The sequence below is a fragment of the Corapipo altera genome, unplaced genomic scaffold (genome assembly GCF_003945725.1).
Source record: "Corapipo altera isolate COAL_440 unplaced genomic scaffold, ASM394572v1 215, whole genome shotgun sequence".
Classification (NCBI taxonomy): Eukaryota; Metazoa; Chordata; class Aves; order Passeriformes; family Pipridae; genus Corapipo; species Corapipo altera.
In genome coordinates this window covers 789,818-808,252 of record NW_020885008.1, presented here as the reverse complement: position 1 = coordinate 808,252, position 18,435 = coordinate 789,818, and the positions used below count along the sequence as shown (strand labels likewise).

The 18,435-nt window shown below is 56.4% G+C and overlaps 1 protein-coding gene across 1 annotated transcript; it reads right to left on the bottom strand.

Moving 5' to 3' along the window:
* Window positions 1-5,590: 5,590 nt before the first annotated feature.
* On the bottom strand, window positions 5,591-18,137 carry SERINC2 (serine incorporator 2). Its single transcript, XM_027667366.1, has 10 exons — window positions 17,999-18,137; window positions 11,360-11,521; window positions 10,153-10,340; window positions 9,985-10,064; window positions 9,756-9,893; window positions 8,924-9,093; window positions 8,751-8,841; window positions 7,840-7,975; window positions 6,766-6,975; window positions 5,591-6,393 (listed from the first exon to the last, which is right to left on the bottom strand). Exons 1-10 carry the CDS (start codon window positions 18,035-18,037, stop codon window positions 6,255-6,257), a joined length of 1,353 nt encoding a protein of 450 aa, XP_027523167.1. The 5' UTR covers window positions 18,038-18,137; the 3' UTR covers window positions 5,591-6,254.
* Between the last annotated feature and the right edge of the window lie 298 nt (window positions 18,138-18,435).

Here is an 18,435-nt window from a genome sequence, read left to right as displayed (position 1 = left end):
AGGAGAAGGAGGAGGAGAAGGAGGAGGAGAAGGAGGAGGAGAAGGAGGAGGAGGAGGAGGAGGAGGACAGGCTGGTTTTAACCCTGAGGAGCAAAGTGGTTGGTGTGTCTGGGCAGGGGGCAGGGCAACCACCACGCCCTGCCAGCCTGGGGCTGGTGCTGGGCTCGGGCACAGAGCCAGGGCAGGATGGACCCACCTGGGACCTCAGGGGTTCCCAGGCAGGGAATCAGCTCCTGGGGACACACGGGCTGCTGGAGGGTTTGTGTGGGGTGGAGCAGAGTCTGTGTATGGTATGGGATTGGGATATGGGACTGGGACATGGGATGGTGATATGAGATGGTCGTATGGGACTGTTATGTGGCATTGTGATTTGGGACTGTGATATGGGATTTTGATATGGGATTGTGACACAGGGTTGTGACTGTGAGATGGGATTGTGACATGGGATTGTGATTTTGAGACTGTGGTTTGGAACTGTGGTATGGCACTGGGATTGGGATTTGGGATTGTGATATGGGAGTGGGATTGGGATTTGGGATTGTGATATAGGATTGTGATTTGGGATCAGGATTGTGAAATGAGATTGGGATTTGGGATTTGGATTGTGATATCAGATTGGGATTTGAGATTGGGATTATGATCTGGGATTGTGATCTGAGATTGTGATATAGGATCAGGATCTGACATTTTGATACAGGATTGGGATGTGATCCAGGGTTTGTGATATGTGATTGTGATCCAGATTTCTCCGGGCACACGTGATCCAGGCTGGAGGGACACAGGAGGTCACTGCTGGCCTGGCAGCAGGGTGGGGACCAGCAGCAGGACATCATGTCCCAGCCAGGATCAGCAGGAAAGCCCTGCTCACCCCAGAGAGCTGCTCACACCCCCAGGGCCACCCCTCACCCTCCCTGGCACCCAGCTGCAGAAAAGAAAACAACTCTCATTTATATCCTGGTATTTTTAAAGACCTGTATGGGAGGGGAGGGGGGTTATCCCCAAAAATCTCCTGCAAAGCTGCAGGGAATGGTGTGTGTTCCAGGAGCATGTGTTGGAAAGGGTTTAACTGGGGCGAGGCTGCTCTGCTGCCTCAGGGAGCTGCTGGAGATACAGCCTGTTCCCACTCACTTCGGGGGTATTTATAGATACAGATGTTTCTCGAGCAGCAGGGTTCATGATGGAGTTTTTAATTTTTTTTTTAAGTTTCTTTTCAAGTTTTTTTTTCACTCCCTGTCTCCCTTCCCATCCCTCCTTTGCTCTTCAAAGTAACGCAGACAGCAGTGGGGAGGCAGAGGAGTCCATCCCTGCTCCAGGCTTTCAGAAATAAAGGGTTTAAATGGGTCGAGGTGCCCTCCATATCCCTGTAATGTCCCAGGGGAATGTTCTTGGAAGGCTAAAAGCACCTCCTCGGAGGAGGGCTGGCTCCCAGCAGGGTGGGAGCGGGTGCTGCCTCCGGGCGCTGCAGCTGGAGCACTCAAGGGAGTGAGATCAGCGCTGGTTCAGCCACGGAGAGATTCCCCGAGGGCAGGGAGGGGGCTCAGCCTGCCCCTGCACACCCCAAATGTCTCACCCAGCAGCAAACTCCCCCCCCCGTGCCTGGAGCAGGGGATGCCTGATCCATCCCTGTGCCAAACAAAACGGGGGCTGGCTTGTCCAGGGCTCTTTGCTCCCCACTGCAGCGGGTTTGCTCCCCTCTGAGGGGTCCCTGCGCCCCTTTCCCAGGGCAGGGCTCAGCCCTGGCACTGCCCATCACCACAGGGCCTCACACCCCGCCCGAGGACACCTCGCAGGTGACGCTTCCCCCCAAACCCAGCGAGGATTTCACAGCCCAGCTCGGCTCGTTCCTCCTGCAGCTTCACCCCCAGGGGCTGCCCAGCATTTCCCACCCCGAGGAAGGCTGGCTGAACATTTTAAGGAGGAGAAAAGCCCCGCTGAAATGAATCCACATCCCAGGGGAAGCAGCACTGCCTCTGCCCCCGAGCGATATCTTTGGAGGCTGGGCAAGGGCTTTGCTCCACAATTAATTATCCATGCTCTGTGGGCCGGCTGGGAGGCATTAATGGCTCCAGATGCGGATCATGGAGCCCTGCGTGGCACTGTAAACATGCTGGAAGTCCAATTTGGATTTCCCCGGGTGCCTCATTTAAATGAATTATATAAACGCTTTCCCCTCCTCCTTTGAGCAGAAGCCAGTCTGGCTGCTGCCCGATGTGTTAATCCAGGAATAAAATAAAAAACAAGGGAGGCCAGGCATTGAAGAGAATAAAATGGTGCCGTGGAGCCCCTGGCAGGGCTGGGCAGGGTGGGCAGGGGGTGCTTTGGGGCTGCAGCTGCTCCCACCACCCAGATATGAGTATTCCCCTTCACGTGGTCCTGACCCCCTTGGAGACCCCAGGAGGGTCCCATCCCCACTCCGGGGTGTTTAATTCAGTTTAATTTTGCCACACAGTGATCATAGTTGTTTATGGTGAAGAACTGCTGTGTGACTTTGCCTGGGCCCCCCAGTGTCCCTCATTTCTCCCATATTCACCCCTCTGGGGTGGACCCCAGGTAGAGAAATTAAAGCAACTAAAGTCACTGGGGTAGATAATGGCAGTGTTGGTGTGTGGGGTCCCAGCATGGTCTGATCCTGCTCTCCAGGCTGGAGCTGGGACTCAGGTGTGGGATGGGGAGGGACAGACAGGGAGGGGACCAGCCCAGGGCTGTATTTTCTGCTGAGCAAGAGGTAGCAGATGTTTGCTGATGAATTATTCACCCAGAAAATTGTCATAGAAACACAGAATGGTTTGGGTTGGAAGGGACCTTAAAGCTCATCCAGTCCCATCCCCTGCCATGGGCAGGGACACCTTCCTCCAGCCCAGGTTGCTCCAAGCCCCGTCCAACCTGGCCTTGGACACTTCCAGGGATCCAGGGGCAGCCACAGCTTCTCTGGGCAACCTGGGCCAGGACCTCCCACCCTCATAGCCAACAATTCCTTCCCAATATCCCATCTCTCCCTGCCCTCTGGCAGTGGGAAGCCATTCCCTGTGTCCTGTCCCTCCATCCCTTGTCCCCAGTCCCTCTCCAGCTCTCCTGGAGCCCCTTTAGGCCCTGCAAGGGGCTCTCAGCTCTCCCTGGAGCCTTCTCTTCTCCAGGTGAACCCCCCCAGCTCTCCCAGCCTGGCTCCAGAGCAGAGGGGCTCCAGCCCTGGAGCATCTCCGGGGCCTCCTCTGGACTCTCTCCAGCAGCTCCACGTCCTTGTGCTGTTGTTTCCCAGGGCTGGAGGCAGCTCTGAGAGGGGCAGAGGGGTGGAATCCCCTCCCTCAGGCCACTCCAATTCCAAAACAAGGTGGCTGTGGTGTCACAGGCTGGCCCGTGCCCATGGATTGACTCTGGGTTGAAGCCACAAGGGTGTGGAGGCTGAAGGTGCTGCCTCAGCCAGGACACATCAGAGACAGCCTGTACCCCTCCACTAGCAGAGCTGGGAGCAACCCTGCTGGATATTCAAATCCCCATCCAGCCTCCAAAAAATGCAGCTGCTGCTGCAGGGCACAGGCACAGCACGGGACATTCCTGTTTGGACGTGACTGTCACCAAAAAAAGGAAGTTTTGAGTCCCTCCCTGACTCTGGGCCAGTTGCTCACTCCCCAGGCTCTCTGTGGCACAGCCTTTGCCATCAGAGCCATGAAGCCAAGCCCTGGCTGGGGAATCCCAGGGGCAATTCAGGGCAGCTGGAACAGGACACCTCCATGGGACACTCCCTGCAGCCTCTCCCCCGGATGGGCTGAGCTCAGCGGGGATGCCCGGCTGGCAGGGAGCTACTTCCCTCCTCCCTGCCTGCATCCAAGGGGATATCTGAACTCAGACATGGATTGTCCTTGCTAACAAGCACATGCAGAACAGCCACAACTCTTCATTCCCATGACAAGCCCTGTGAGGCTCAGACTGAACTGAGTTCCTCTCATGATGTGCTCAGGCTTTTGGGGAGCTTTTGCCATCAATCCATCTGGGTTTTTTTAAATTTACTCTAATTGAATTATACAGCCAGGGTTGCCTGTGGTTTGAGCTCCTTGGGGTACCTTGGGTGGATAAACACAGGAGGATGGGACAATCACATCAACCTGCCATGGGGGTGTTTCTCTGCTGAATCCCAAAATCCAGGGATGTCAGGGGCAGTCATAGCAGCGCAGCCAGAGCCACTCTGATTGCCCTGCCTCAGTTTCCTCAGTCATTTTGGGGGGTGTCTGCTGGGGATTTGAAATATCTCCTAAAGACAAGAGGGAGCAAAGATCATTGTCATTTAAATAAATGATGAACAGGAGGCACGAGGGGGAAATAGGTCTTGCAGTGGACCCTGGTGTGATCCAGCCCTTCCAGAACCTCCTCAGCAGAGTGCAGGATACAAGGGTGCAGGGTGCAGGATAAATGCGCAGGGTGAAGGGTGAAAGGTGCAAGGTGAGGGGTCCAAGGTGAGTGTGTAGGGTGCAGGGGTGCAGGGTGATGGGTGCACGATAAAGGATGAAGGGTGCAGGGGAAGGAAGGGATGAGGGGGGAAGGTGCAGGGTGCAGGTTACAGGTGCAAAGTGCAGGTTGAGGGGTGCAGGATGCAGGGGTCAGGATGAAGGGTGTGGGATGGGGGTGCGAGTTCAGGAGTGCAGGGTGAAGGGTGCAGGGGGTGGGGTGTAGGATGAAGGACTCGAGGTGGGATAAGAGGTTACAGGGTTCAGGGTGCTGGGTGCAGGATGAGGGTTCAGGGTGCAAGATGAGGTTAGAGGGTGCAGGAAGAGGTTACAGGTTTACTGGATGAGATCACAGGGTGCAGGACATGGGTTTGGGGTGCAGGATGAAGGTTCAGAGCGCAGGATGTGGTCACAGGGTGCAGGATGAGGGTTCATGGTGCAGGATGAAGGTTCAGGGTGCAGGACACAGGTTTGAGGTGCAGGATGAAGGTTCAGGGTGCAGGATGCGGTCACAGGGTGCAGGGTGAGGTCACAAGGTGCAGAATGAGGGCTGGGGGTGCAGGATGAGGTCACAGGGTGCAGGATGAGGGCTCGGGGTGCAGGGTGCGGTCACAGGGTGCAGGATGAAGTCACACGGTGCTGGGTGCCGGGTTCTGGGCTCCTCGTGTCGCAGCGCGGGCTCGCAGCGCCACCTCGTGACCGGAGCCACCGGGGATGGGCTGCAGGACACGGGAATGGGCTTCACAGCCCGGGCTGGGCTGCAGGGCACCAGGATGAGCTGCAGGACACGGGGATGTGCTGGAGGGCACCGGGATGGCGTCCTAGTGCAGGGAACCCCGTGCCCCTGGGCATGGTCTGCACCCCATGCTGCATGCAACCCACCCTGTGCACCACACCTTGCGCCCCCCTCTTTGCTCACCGCCACCCCCTGCCCTGCCAGCCACTGGCCCACCTCCAGCAGCAGCTCTTGGGGTGCCACAGCCTGGCAATGGGGTCCAGGGCTCCGAGTTTTCATGCCCCAAAGTGATGCCATCCCCTTCTGCACCTCTCCTGGCAGCCAGCTGTGCCCCCAGCTGTGCCCCCACCCCAGCATTAGGGCTGTTTAATACTTCCTCTGCCTCCCACACACTCAGCACATGCTCCAAGAAAGATCCAAGGACAAATCCACCAGGTTTATTGCAAACAAGACTTTCTTGACAAGGTGAGGTGCTGGGGCCAGGCCAGCACAGTCTGCAGGAACCCAGCCTGTCCTCCAGCAAGGACCAGGGGGGGTTGTTCTCCCATGGGCACAACCAGACAGGAGAGCCCCTGAGGAGCTGGGGCCACCACCGAGGCTGGGGGATGCAGAGGGACATCTGCCTCCAGCCACAAATCTCAGCAATTCGTTTTCCTCCAGGCAGTCTGGGGACACAACAGTGGCCAGGTCCTGGGTCCTGGTCCCCAGCACCCCCCAAAAGGCACCACGGTCCCAGGACAGCAAGTGAGACAACGGCAGCTGGTGAGAACTAAACCCTCCCAAGGCAAGGCACTGGTCTCTGCTGGGAGAAGAGGGTTTGGAGGCACCACCAAAGGCACTGGACAAACATGGGCATGAAGGGAGCTTCAAAAACATCCTCAGGTCTCTCTCAGCCCTTGATTTCTCTGCTTGGCACTTCATCCCTTTCAAATGAAAACAAAAGACCTGCAAGAAGGCACAACCCAGCACAGCAGCTCCCACATGCAGAACTGGGGCTAAGGCAGAGCTGGGGCTGTCCCTGGCCCTAAGGGACAAGGCCACCAAGGCTCTGACCTGGCAACAGGATGCCCGGGGCCACCTCAGCTGAAGTCCCGGTCCGGCAGCACCAGTGGAGCCACCAAAGTCCAGAGGTAGAGCAGGAGCCCGGCCCAGCTGGAGCTGATCTTCACCCACACGGCCGTCCAGGGGCTGCTCAGCACCTGCAGGCTCTCATCCGGCCTGGAACAGCAAACAGGGGGGTGGCACCATCACTGTGGTATCCACGGAGAGGGACAGGAACTGTCAGCACCCATGGGTGCCATGTACGGAACACGGGGGTGCCCCGTGGCTGCAGCTACCCCGGGGATGTGACCCCACTGCTGCACTCACAGCACCCAGGGGCCGGGTCCCCGCTCCCGAGGCATCGTGGGCTGCAGCAGAGGGTGCTGGCGAGCCCTGGCACAGCCCTATGCCACCCAAAACTGATTAGGGAGCACGTTCAGCGGCCTCACACCCAGATGCACCTCAGCAAACAGCTCTGCCCGAGAGCACGGCAGACCCCAGGAGGAGGGGATATAGAGGCAGGGAGACAGCCCTGGGAGCTCTGCCCACCTGTACCAGTTGGTGAGGGTCATCATGATGTAAAGGGCGGCGAGGAGGAGGCAGAGGTGGAAGAAGGTGTAGTTGTAGGAGACGCCGTCCTGCTCGTTGTCGTAGGCGCGGTGCGGCCCCGGTTCCGCCGCCTCCCCCGGGCCCGCCCCAGACCCGCCCTCCTCCGTCAGCATCAGCTTGTTCACCTGAGGGTGGTCCGAGGAGCGGAGGCTGCGGGTGGAGGGGCAGGGGTTCAGCACCTCCTGCTCAGTGCCCCCATGGCTGCGGTGTCACAGAGTCACAGGATCTGCTGGGCTGGGAGGGACCCCCAAGGATCATCCAGTCCAACCCTCAGCCCTGCACAGTTAGATATCCTAATATCTAACCCCAAGAGTCACCCCGTGTGCCCCAGAGGATCAGCCAAACCCTCCTGCAGCTCTGGCAGCCTTGGGGCTGTGCCCACTGCCCTGGGGAGCCTGGGCAGTGCCCAACCAGCCTCTGGGGGAAGAACCTTTGCCTGAGATCCAACCTGAGCCTGCCCTGACACAGCTCCAGCCATTCCCTGGGTGCTGTCCCTGGTCCCCCCAGAGCAGAGCTCAGTCCCTGCCCCTCCTCTGCCCCTGCCCAGGAATTGGAACTGCACTGAGGTCTCCCCTCAGTCTCCTCTGCTCCAGCTGAACACACCAAATGCCCTCAGTGTCCTCCCACGCCTTCAAATCAAGGCCCTTCCCCATCTCTTTGCCCTCCTTTGGACACTCTCCAACAGCTCATCATCGTCCTTATATTGTGGTGCTCAAACTGCAGGTGAGGCTGCAGCAGTGCAGAGTAGAACAGGCATGTTCTGTCCTTTGGGGCTATCCCTGGAACAGTTTGGGGGATGCAGGGTGTGAGGAAACCCTAAAAACTGTGACCATAGCCATGCAAGGCAGCTGCCTGTGGGTCCCCCTGGGGACTGGGATGGCTTTGCAAGAGGCCCTTAGTGACAAAAACCCTGGGCCAAGGTGTGACTTCCCCTTTCCCTGAGAGCCTCCTGATGGCCCTCTGCTCCAGGCAGAGGGACAGTGCCATCCCCAGGGCCACAAGCCAAGCCCTCACCTGATGAAGAGGGTGCAGAGGGTGAAGATGACCAGCCCCACGATGCTCGAGGCGTCCCACCAGGTTGTCGGTGGTTCTGTGGATGTTGCTGTGCTGGTGCTGTTCCTCACCAGCAGAGTGGGGTTACAGCTCTGGACTGGGGGGAGGCACACATGGGGGGTCAGCACCAAGGAGGGGACAAACACCTACCCCAGTGTGTGTTCCTGTCCCCTCATAGAATCAGACAGGTTGGAAAAGACCTCTGAGACCATCAAGTCCAACCCTTGATCCAACCCCGCCGTGGTTCCCAGCCCATGGCACTGATGCCACATCCAGTCTGTCCTTAAACACCTCCAGGGACGGAGAATCCACCCCCTCCCTGGGCAGCCCATTCCAATGGCTGATCCCTCTCTCTGTAAAGAATTTCTTCCCAATATCCAAACTAAACCTCCCCTGGCACAGCTTGAGACCAAGCCCTCTTGTCTTGCTGAGAGTTGCCTGGGAGCAGAGACCAACCCCCACCTGGCTCCCCCCTCCTGTCAGGGAGTTGCAGAGTCAGGAGGTCTCCCCTGAGACTCCTCCTCTCCTGAGCTGAGCCCCCCCAGCTCCCTCAGCCTCTCCTCACAGCACTTGTGCTCCAGTCCCTTCCCCAGCCTCACTGCTCTTCTCTGCACCTGCTCCAACCCCTCAATGTCCTTCCTGAGCTGAGGGCCCAGAACTGGACACAGCACTCCAGGGGTGGCCTCACCAGCCCTGAGTCCAGGCCAAGAATCACTTCCCTGGTCCTGCTGCCACACTGTACCTGAGCCAGGCCAGGATCCATTGGCCCTCTTGTCCCCCTGGGCACACTCTGCCTCCTGTTCAGCTTCCTGTCAGTCCACACTCCCAGCTCCCTTTCAGCCTGGCCTGAACCCAGGCCACATCCTGCTTACCTGGCACGTTGGCCAGGGCAGCCCAGGTGACATAGATGGTGTAGAGGGTGATGAGGGATGCCTGCAGCAGCCCCGAGTGCGGCTGAGCCTCCTGCAAACACAACAGCGGGCGCTCAGGGCGGGCCTGCACCCTGCAGTGACAGGGCCACCAGCCCCCTGGGAGCCACCTTCACCTGGATCTTGGGCAGGATGGACACCACGGAGACGATGAGGCAGAGGAGGAGGTTGATGCTGATGAGGGCCTTGCCCTCGGTGCAGCCCTGGGGTTTGGTGTAGTAGACGTAGAGCAGCGCGACGGCCGCGATGGAGGCGGTGTAGAACACGAAGGTGACGGTGCAGAGGGCTGGGGGACAGGAGAAACACAAACCTTAAATAGCTGGGCTGACATAACATGGTATGGAATATCTTATTGGCAGAATACACATCACGTGACTTCTCCTATTCCTTTTTTTCCCTCTCAGGTAGTATAATAAACCCATTACACTCACTTACACCATCCCCAAATAAGGAACTGTACAATCTTAGAGAAGCTTTTGAGAGTTAGATAAGGAATATAAACAAACAGGATGTAAACTAAGCTCTGTGCACCCAAATAAAGAACAAACACTACACTTTTCAGTGGTGGAGCACAATGGCCCTGTGCCTGCTCGAGAACTGAGGTCAAGGTGATGAAGAAAAGGACCAAAGAAGGACTTCCAGTAGAGGTGTGACCATGTAGAGCAAACTAATGAATATGTATTAAGTAAGAGAGAATATCTAATGAATACATAAACAGTGTGTGTAATAAAAAGCCCTGCCCACCTGTCACTGGCTCGCTGGTTTAGAGGAGCTCTCCTCCTGAACAAAGAACGCCCTTTTTAGCTCCTATAAATCGGTGATAAGAAGTTTGTGCCGCTTTTTGGTATCACAGGGGAGGAAACAAAAAGGAAAGAGGCTGGAGGAGAACCCCCCAGGCCTGGCCAGCCCTGGGATGAGCCAAACCCCCCGTGGTGCTGCTGCACCCACCTGCGTACCAGCCCTTGGCGTTGCTCTCGCTCGCCTTGCGCAGCCACAGTTGGCTCCAGGAGTGGGCGAAGTCGATGAGGAGCACGAGCTGGATGAGGATGAAGAGGAAGGAGCCGACCACACCAAAGTAAAACCAGACTTGAGAGCAGAGAAAAACCAGTTAGGAACAGGGAGAGCGAGCCCTGGGGGCACAGGAGTTTAGCCCTGTGCAGAGGGCACAGCTCCTCACCCGAGGTGAAGGCCCCGTCGGGGATGTAGAAGGCGCCCACTGTGATCCCCACCAGCACCAGGAACTTGAAGAACCAGAAGCTGTGGGAAGAGAGAGGAGGCACAGTCTGCACCCTGCGGGGGTCCATCCCTTCCCCACCCACCCAGCACCCCGGGGCCGGGCACCCACCCGTTGTGCAGGGCGGCGCGGGGGTCCTTGCTGCTGCGCACGCACACCATGAGCACGGCGAAGAGGCAGAAGAAGGCGGCCATGGCAAAGCCCATCCGGTACACGGCCTTGTGGCCTAGGAAGCTCCTGCAGTTGACGTGGGTCTGGACCCCCAGCACAGACCCGCTGCCTTCACAGAAGCCCGGGAGCTGAAACAGTGATGGGAGGGTGAGCATCACCCCAGTGTGTCCTGACACATCCTACTGGGGATTGAAGATTGTGGGAGGGTCTTGAAGAGCTGCTGATTGTATTGAAGATCAGCTCCTGGACTGTGAAGCCCCCAGGCTGCCCACAGAAACTGTGGCTGCCCCATCCCTGGAAGTGTCCAAGGCCAGGTTGGATGTTGCTTGGAGCAACTTGGGATGGTGGAAGGTGTCCCTGCCCATGGCAGGGGGTTGGGACCCCCTCTTTGAGATCCCTTCCAACCCAAACCATTCTTTGACTCCACAAATCTGTGATTCTGGGATTCCACACCCACTGCAAGCCCTGGTGGCACCAAACGTGAGCCAGACCATGACTGCTCTAATGCCTCTTGCTTGGGGACAGTGGTGGGATGACACAGCTAAAGCCACCCTGCAGGTCAGCGAAAAGCTGGGATGAAACCAGCCTTTCCCAAAAGCCCAGCCCAGCAGCAGCAGCTCAGCTGTCAGATCTCCTCTCCCTCCACCTGAAGTCACAGAATCACAGAATGACAGAATCACAGAATCAGCCAGGTTGGAAAAGACCTCTGAGATCATCGAGTCCAACCCATGACCCAACTCCACCTTGTCACCCAGCCCATGGTACTGAGTGACACATCCAGTCTGTCCTTTAACACCTCCAGGGATGGTGACTCCACCCCCTCCCTGGGCAGCCCCTTCCAATGTCTGATCCCTCTCTTTGTAAAAAATTTCTCCCTAATGTCCCACCTCCATGACTTGCAAGTCATCAGTTGAACCCCAAAAATGAGATGTAGGAAACTTTCCCAGGAGACATCCAGGAACAAAATTATATCCCACTGCATTTTCCCCTCTGTGGAAAATAGGGGTTAACAACAACTTCTTCCAGAGAGGTGCTCAGACAAAGAGGAACAGAAGCACATCATGCCCCGAGAATTCCCTTTCTGCTTCAGCCTCACGTACTCACCGGGAACTGAACTTCTTCCCAGTGACCTCCAGGAGTTATTTACCTTGTGCAGCTCCTTCTCCACGCCGGGGATTATCATGATGATGGACACCAGAGTGCCGAGGAAGAGGAAGAAGGTGAAGAGGAGGCGAGAGATGGTGGAGTTCTTGGCTGAGGGGCAGCAGCCACAGAGCAGACACGGAGCAGAGCCACAGAGACAGGACACCTGCAACGAGAGCAGCCCCGTGGCAGAGGGGCACAAACCGGCCCCAAAACATGTGCCCAGGTTGATCCACAGGAAAACCTCCCAGGAACCCACACTGCTGCTCCAGGCCTTTTGCTCAGAGCTTCCCACCAGCCCATGAGATGTCACGGAAATGGTGCCAAACCACCCCCAAAAGTTGCTGAAAAAGAAAAGAGCTGCAGGAACTGACAACAACCAGCCAAGGTGGGAAAAGACACCGTGAGTCCTGGAGACACCTACGTGTTTTTTGCTCCATGCAAGGCTCCAGTCTGACCAAGTCCTGCCCTGCAGGAGCCTCCTTTCTGTGCAGAAACACGTTTGCAAAACAATTTCAGTCTAATACAAGAAGGGGGAAACACGGATTTCAGCACCCTGGGGAAAGCAGCTCATTCTGCCACCCTTCCCCTCCCCAAAGGCCACTTTGTAGGCAGGGAAACTGAGGAACAGCATCCCCAGGAGCCCATGGTGGGTCCTGAATTCCCAAATCGAGCACAGGCAGCGCTGCAAAGTGTACCCTGCTCCAGGAGGTTCCATTGCTCGGGAACCAAGGAAACCCCGGCTTAACAAAACCTGACCTTACTGCCTTGCAAGACATCAGCAGGGGTTTCCTGCACAGGGACAGTGTAGAATAAGGCTTGGAGGGGGGGAAAAGGAATGTTCTATTAAACTGTATTCTTAGATTTCCCTGGGTCCTGCAATCCATCATCGTTTGAAACCCAGAAGTTGGGCTCAGCTGGGCTCAACTGGGTTGAGTTCAGTTGGGTTGAACTCAGTTGTGTTGGGCTGAGTTGGGTTAAGTTGGATTGGGTTGATTTAGGCTAAGTTGGGTTGACTGGGGTTGGATTGAGTTGAACTGGTTTGGATTGGGTTGATTCAGGTTGAGTTGGGTCAGGTTGCACTGAATTAAGTTCATTTGGATTGAGTTGGGTTGAGTTTGGTTGGGTTGGGTTGAGTTTTGCTGCTCCAGTAAACACCATTCTCACCAGTTTTTCCTGTAATTTGGATATTCTCAGGGTGTGGGAAAGCCCCAATCACCTGCCTTAGAGGAAGAAAAGCTGCAGGGGTTTTCATAACAGGTTTTAAAGCCTGTGATGGGTCAGGAGCACTGGATACAGTCACAGCCAGACCTGACTGTGCCATCTCATCAGAGTGGGGAGGATTTCAGCCTCTTCATCCCCCACACCAGCCCTGGGATCTCCTGGCTCGCTGCCAAGTCCTGAAACCCCTGTTTTCCCAAAAGAGGGAGAAGTTGGACAATAAATAGGGCATTTTCCAGCAAGAGAATGGAAGAAGCATTTTGGGGTGGGCCTGTCGCTGCTGGGTCTCTAATCCTCTACGTGAAGGTTCCATGTCAAATATTTGGGGAAAAAATAGGAGAATAAGGTGTCTCTCCAGTTTGGATTGAAGATGTTTGGTTGGGAAGGTAAAACCAACATCCCACATCAAGGCAAAGCAAGAAGTGATGCCCCCCCAGCTGCTGAACCAGGGCCACCATGTGAATTAACAGGTTAAAGTGCTAAATAAAACCTTAAATGGTAACCAAAAACTAAATTAAAACTGAATTCCCAACTCTGCTCCACTCCCCATGGTGGGAGAGGGAACAGCAAAATACACCCCAAGGGTGACATATTCCCTAAAATAGGGAAATTTCAAACATTCCCTAAAACAGGGAAATTTCAGGCTATTTCCTTGTTTTTCTAACCCTCACTGAAGACACCACAAACCCACAACCTCCTTTGTCCCACCCAGCTATCCAGGGAACAACAAGAAATTCCTCTGCAGGTGCTGGAAGGAGTTTATTTCAAATACTATTTTCCAAATATTTACCTCTGCATTCCCAAATATTTAAAAATTTACAGCACTGGGTGTTTTGAGCTCCTGTATCACTTCCTAGGAAATCCTGTGACCATCTCAAGCTCCTCAGTAAACAGCTTTCCCCCTATTCACAAGATAATTTCATTGATTTATTTTGCTTTGATATTTCATTTCTTGCCCTTGGGACGGCCCTTCCCCTCCTGCACTGGAGCCCATCAGCCACTCAGAGGCAGGAGGAGGGTCCAGCTCTGTCCCACTATTAAGGGATGAGCCCTGTTGTGTGCTTATCATGGGTATGAACCTCCTAATTATGCCCTGCAATCGATACTAATTAAAGATGGCTCAGCATCAACTCGAAACACACATTTCTCATCATTAAAATCAGTGTAGAAAAAGGACATGGCAGAAAACAAAACCTGCTGTGTGAACAGGTCACTTCCCTCAGCAGGGATGTTCAGGGAGGTTCACAAAGGATCACTTTGATGCCTCCAAATCACTAGAGGTGGCTTTGATTTACTTGATTTGATTTTGATTTTATTTTATCATTGTTTGAGAAAAAATCCCCTCCTTCCTGATTTATTCCTCTTTACCCCCATCCCAGCCCCACAGCCCCAGCCTGTGGAGCTGGGGGTACCCAGAGGAGTCAGGATGGGTCAGAGAGTCCCTGGATCCCATGGAGACCCTCATTCCACCTCTCCAGGAGCTGCTCAAGGGGCAGAACTTCACGTTTTCAACTTGGAAGCCCATGAAAACGGCCTCCAATTAGAGATGGCTTCCTTTCAGACTCATTAAATGCACCACTCGCACCAGAGTGCATTTAAAAGGCACCAGCCGTGCTGTGTTTTCCCTTTCAAATTAAAAAACAAATAGAGAAGAGCATTAAAAATCCCTTTTAATGCAGAACTCCTGCATCATTTCACCTGATGTAGCACAGCACCTCAGTGCACCATTCATCCTTCCAGCTCCTCTCCCTTCAGTGCCAACTGAAACAAAAAGCACCAATCCCAGAATCCCTGAACCTGGCCAGGAAAAGTGTGAGGTTTGGTGCTGTTGAGGAAGTTGTGGGTCTGGGGGTTCAGCCCCATGTCCAAGCACCACTGAAGACTGAGGCAGAGCCTCAGGTGCCAAGTTTTCCTCAGGGTCGGTGCAGGGGGAGGGAGGGCACAGGAGTGTCCACAGGGCCACGATGGAACTGAAGGGAAACCTTTGCTCCATGTGCAGCCTCCAAACCCTCTGGGTGACTCCTGGGACAGCTGCAGGGGGACAAGTTGTTTTGGGTTGGAAGGGACCTTAAAGACCATCTCATTCCACCCCCTGCCATGGGCAGGGACACCTCCCACTAGCCCAGGTTGCTCCAAGCCCCGTCCAGCCTGATCTTGGACTCTTGCCCAGCTTCTCTGGGCAACCTGGACCAGGGCCTCCCACCCTCACAGACAGGAATTCCCTCCCAGTATCCCATCTCTCCCTGCCCTCTGGCAGTGGGAAGCCATTCCCCTTGTCCTGTCCCTCCATCCCTTGTCCCCAGTCCCTCTCCAGCTCTCCTGGAGCCCCTTTAGGCCCTGCAAGGGGCTCTCAGCTCTCCCTGGAGCCTTCTCTTCTCCAGGGGAACCCCCCCAGCTCTCCCAGCCTGGCTCCAGAGCAGAGGGGCTCCAGCCCTGGAGCATCTCTGGGGCCTCCTCTGGACTCACTCCAACAGGTTTTTCAGAGTTTTTTGGGAGCCTGCAGCATCCCTGGAGCCTGCTGGGGGTTTATTTTCAAGGATGACTCTTCCACAGCGAAACTGCACAGCTCTATTTCAGTTTTCACAGGCCCTTTCAGCTGCTGAGGTGACGGGGTACAACATCCCCATCCTGCTGACCTGTTCCATGGAGCAGTGACACAAGAGTCCTGTGCCACCAGGAGCCACAAAAACAGCTCCTGGTGCCCTTTCTGGCCATTTCCTTCAAAACTCCTTTGCAAGGAACCCTCTGTGCCACACCCTGCCCTGACCTGCAGCTCAGGCACCTCGTGATTTCAGTCTTTTTGTTTAAAAAGCAAGTGGGTTAAGAGCAAGAAAACCTTCCCAGGTTAAGCACTGCTGGCCACGCTCTGATTCTCCTTCCAAAGGCTTTCAGAGATGCCCATAAGTGTGAACATGGCCCAGGGCCAAAGAGCAGGGTGGAAAAAGGCAAGGAGGGAGGTGGCTGCAGCAGTGAAGGGGTGGGTTAATGAGGAAGGGTTGGTTTTCAGCCGCTGCAGTTGAATGATTAATGTCTCCAGTTTCACTATCAACTTCCTCATGGGACCCAGCTCACCTCCAGCATGACCCACGTGGAAGGGCTGCTCTGCTCCCTCCTCTCCTGGAGGATTTGAGAGCATGGCAAGGGCCAGGCAAGGCAGGGAAACACAACATGAACCCAACTGCACCAGATAGTTCCACCAGCCCACCTGTAACAGTCCAACTACACCAACATCACCCCAACAGCACCACCCAACTGCACCACCCCAACAACACCCACCCAGCACCACCCCAGCAACCCCCCCATGAGCTTCTGCCACCCTGGAATCCCAGGAACACAGAGCCTGAGTCACCCCAAAGCAACGCTGAGCAACCTGTGTTTATCTCCTGCCAAACCCGTGACCAGGCAGGTTAATCAGTACCAAACCCCCAGGGCTGGGGAAGCTGGTGGCTCTCCTGCCTGGCAGGTGGCTTTGGGTTGGTATCACAAGGTTGACTGTGCCCATGAGGTGCCTAAACCATGTCTGAGCCCCCAGGGTTTGTGTTGGCTTGGGCAGCCCCAACCTTGTCCCCCCCAGGAAGGCAGCTCAGAACAATGATAGCTGTGGGCAGAGTCTGGAAAATCACTGGATTTTCCAATGATTTCCAGGGCAAGTCACAGGAAAAGGGAAATCTTTGTTGTGCACTGCAAAGTATTTTCACTCAGGAACAACTTGTAGAGTTTTAATGGGAAAGAAGAAAGGGCTTGGCAATCTGATGCTGCTGTGACTCAAATGCTGCAGGCAGAGCTGAAGGAGTCAGTTCAGATGTTCTTGTTAAAAATAAAATTTAAAAAAAAAATTACACACATTTGGGGGAGGGGGTATTTGGTTTTGGTTTGTGTTTTTTTCTGTCTCGTGGTTCTTCAGTTCAGAACTAAAACAGCCCCTGAGTCAACCACCTCCACCAGAAGGAACAGAAGAATTAAATTAAACTTATATAGTTGCTCTACTCTGTTACCACAGGCCGGGTAACAGAACAGTTTTTTGGGGGAAAAAAATCCAGATTTAGGCCAGGAAACTCCACACCCCTGGACTGGAGTAACTCCCAGCTTTCCCAGTACTTGTCCATGAGGAAGTTTGGAGTGTGTTACAGGGCCTTGCAGACCATCCTCCAACCAATCCCTCATTTCAAAAGCTCCCGTTCATTAAACCTCCAACACTTTGAGGTCAAGTTGCACAACAGGCCCTGCTCCCAGGTTTCCAGGCCAGCAGTTCCTGGGCTGGTTCCACAGCCCTGCCTTGGCCCCATGCCCACAGGTGAGGCACCAACAGGGAAGGCAGTGCCAGTCATGGGCAGGGGCTGCGTCACAGGGCACAGCACCCGGAACCACACACCCTGAGCACGGCAGGGCACCCCAATCACACCCCTGAACACTGCAGGGCACCCCAAATCACACCCCTGAACACTGCAGGGCACCCCAATCACATCCCTGAACACTGCAGGGCACCCCAAATCACACCCCTGAGCACGGCAGGGCACCCCAGATCACACACCCTGTGTCACCAGGCACAGTACCCCAGATCACATCCCTGAGCCTGCCCTGGCCCATAGCACCTGAGATCACCTGAAATCACCTGAGATCACCTGCCCTGGCCCAGGGCACCCCACACAGAGCCTGCAGCCCCTCCTCCAGCTCCTTCTCTCAGTCCATCCCCAGTCCCCCAGTTTGAGGCTCAGCAATGAGACCCAGGCAGGGCCCCCAGCCCCTCATTGCACCCCCCAGGGTAGCAGGGCAGGGGGGCCAGGACCCCCCACTCCTCCAGGTGCAGCAGGGGCATCACTGCTCTGGCTCCCCACACCCCCCAGGTGCACAGAAGTGCACCACCCTCCCCATTCCCCTCCATATTCCCCTCAATCATGACATTTCTAAGCCCCAGAGTTCCCTGGGGTGAACCCTCTGCATCTCCCGTGGACACCCCTGGGTGCTGTGGGATGCCCTGCTCTGGGTAACCCCCACATCCCCCAGGGATGCGCTGAGGGTTGGACCTGCTGGGGGTCCCCTGCATCCTCAGGGCATCCTGGGAGTCCCCTGCATCCCCCCCATATACAGGGATGCATCCCCAGAGGGTCCCCTGCATCCGCAGGGCATCCCGGGGGTCCCCTGCATCCCCCCCTTTACAGAGGTGCATCCCCCGGGGGTCCCCTGCCCCCCCCAGCTACACAGGGTACCCCTCCCGGGGGTGCCCTGCCTCTCCCGGGTACAGCGCGGGTCACCCTCCTGGCACCCCTTGGACCCCTCCGCCCCGGGATGTCCCTCTGCCCTCCCCGGGCCTCCCCCGGTCCCTCCCCCGGCCCCGCAGCCGCCGCAGCTCCCCCTGCCCGGGCCGCGCCCTCCGCTGCAGCCCCGCAACCCCCGGGTCCCCCCGCTGCGGGCGGGCACTCACGCAGCTGAGCAGGGAGCAGACCCCGAGACAGGCCCCCATCGTGCTGCCGCTCCCGAGCCGGGCCCCGGCTCCTGTTCCCGGTTCCTATTCCCGGCTCCTGTTCCCGGTTCCTATTCCCGGCTCCTATTCCCGGCTCTCCGCTCCCCTCCGCCGGCTCCGCGCTCGGCTCCGCCCGGACCGGCCGCGCCTCCCCCGGGGCGGCCCTTACGGCGGCGGGGAGGGCAGGAGAGGGACGATCCGCGCTCCTCCCGGCCTCGGGGGGGCCTCTCGATTGCTTCTCCATGCCCCCACCCCGTCCTCACTCCATCCCCCTCCATCCTCCTCCATCCTCCTCCATCTCCCTCCATCCCCCCATCCCTCCATCCCCCCCATCCCCCATCAACTCCCTCCATCCCTTCCCCCCCCCGGGCCCCCCATCCCTGGTTACGGCCGAGAGA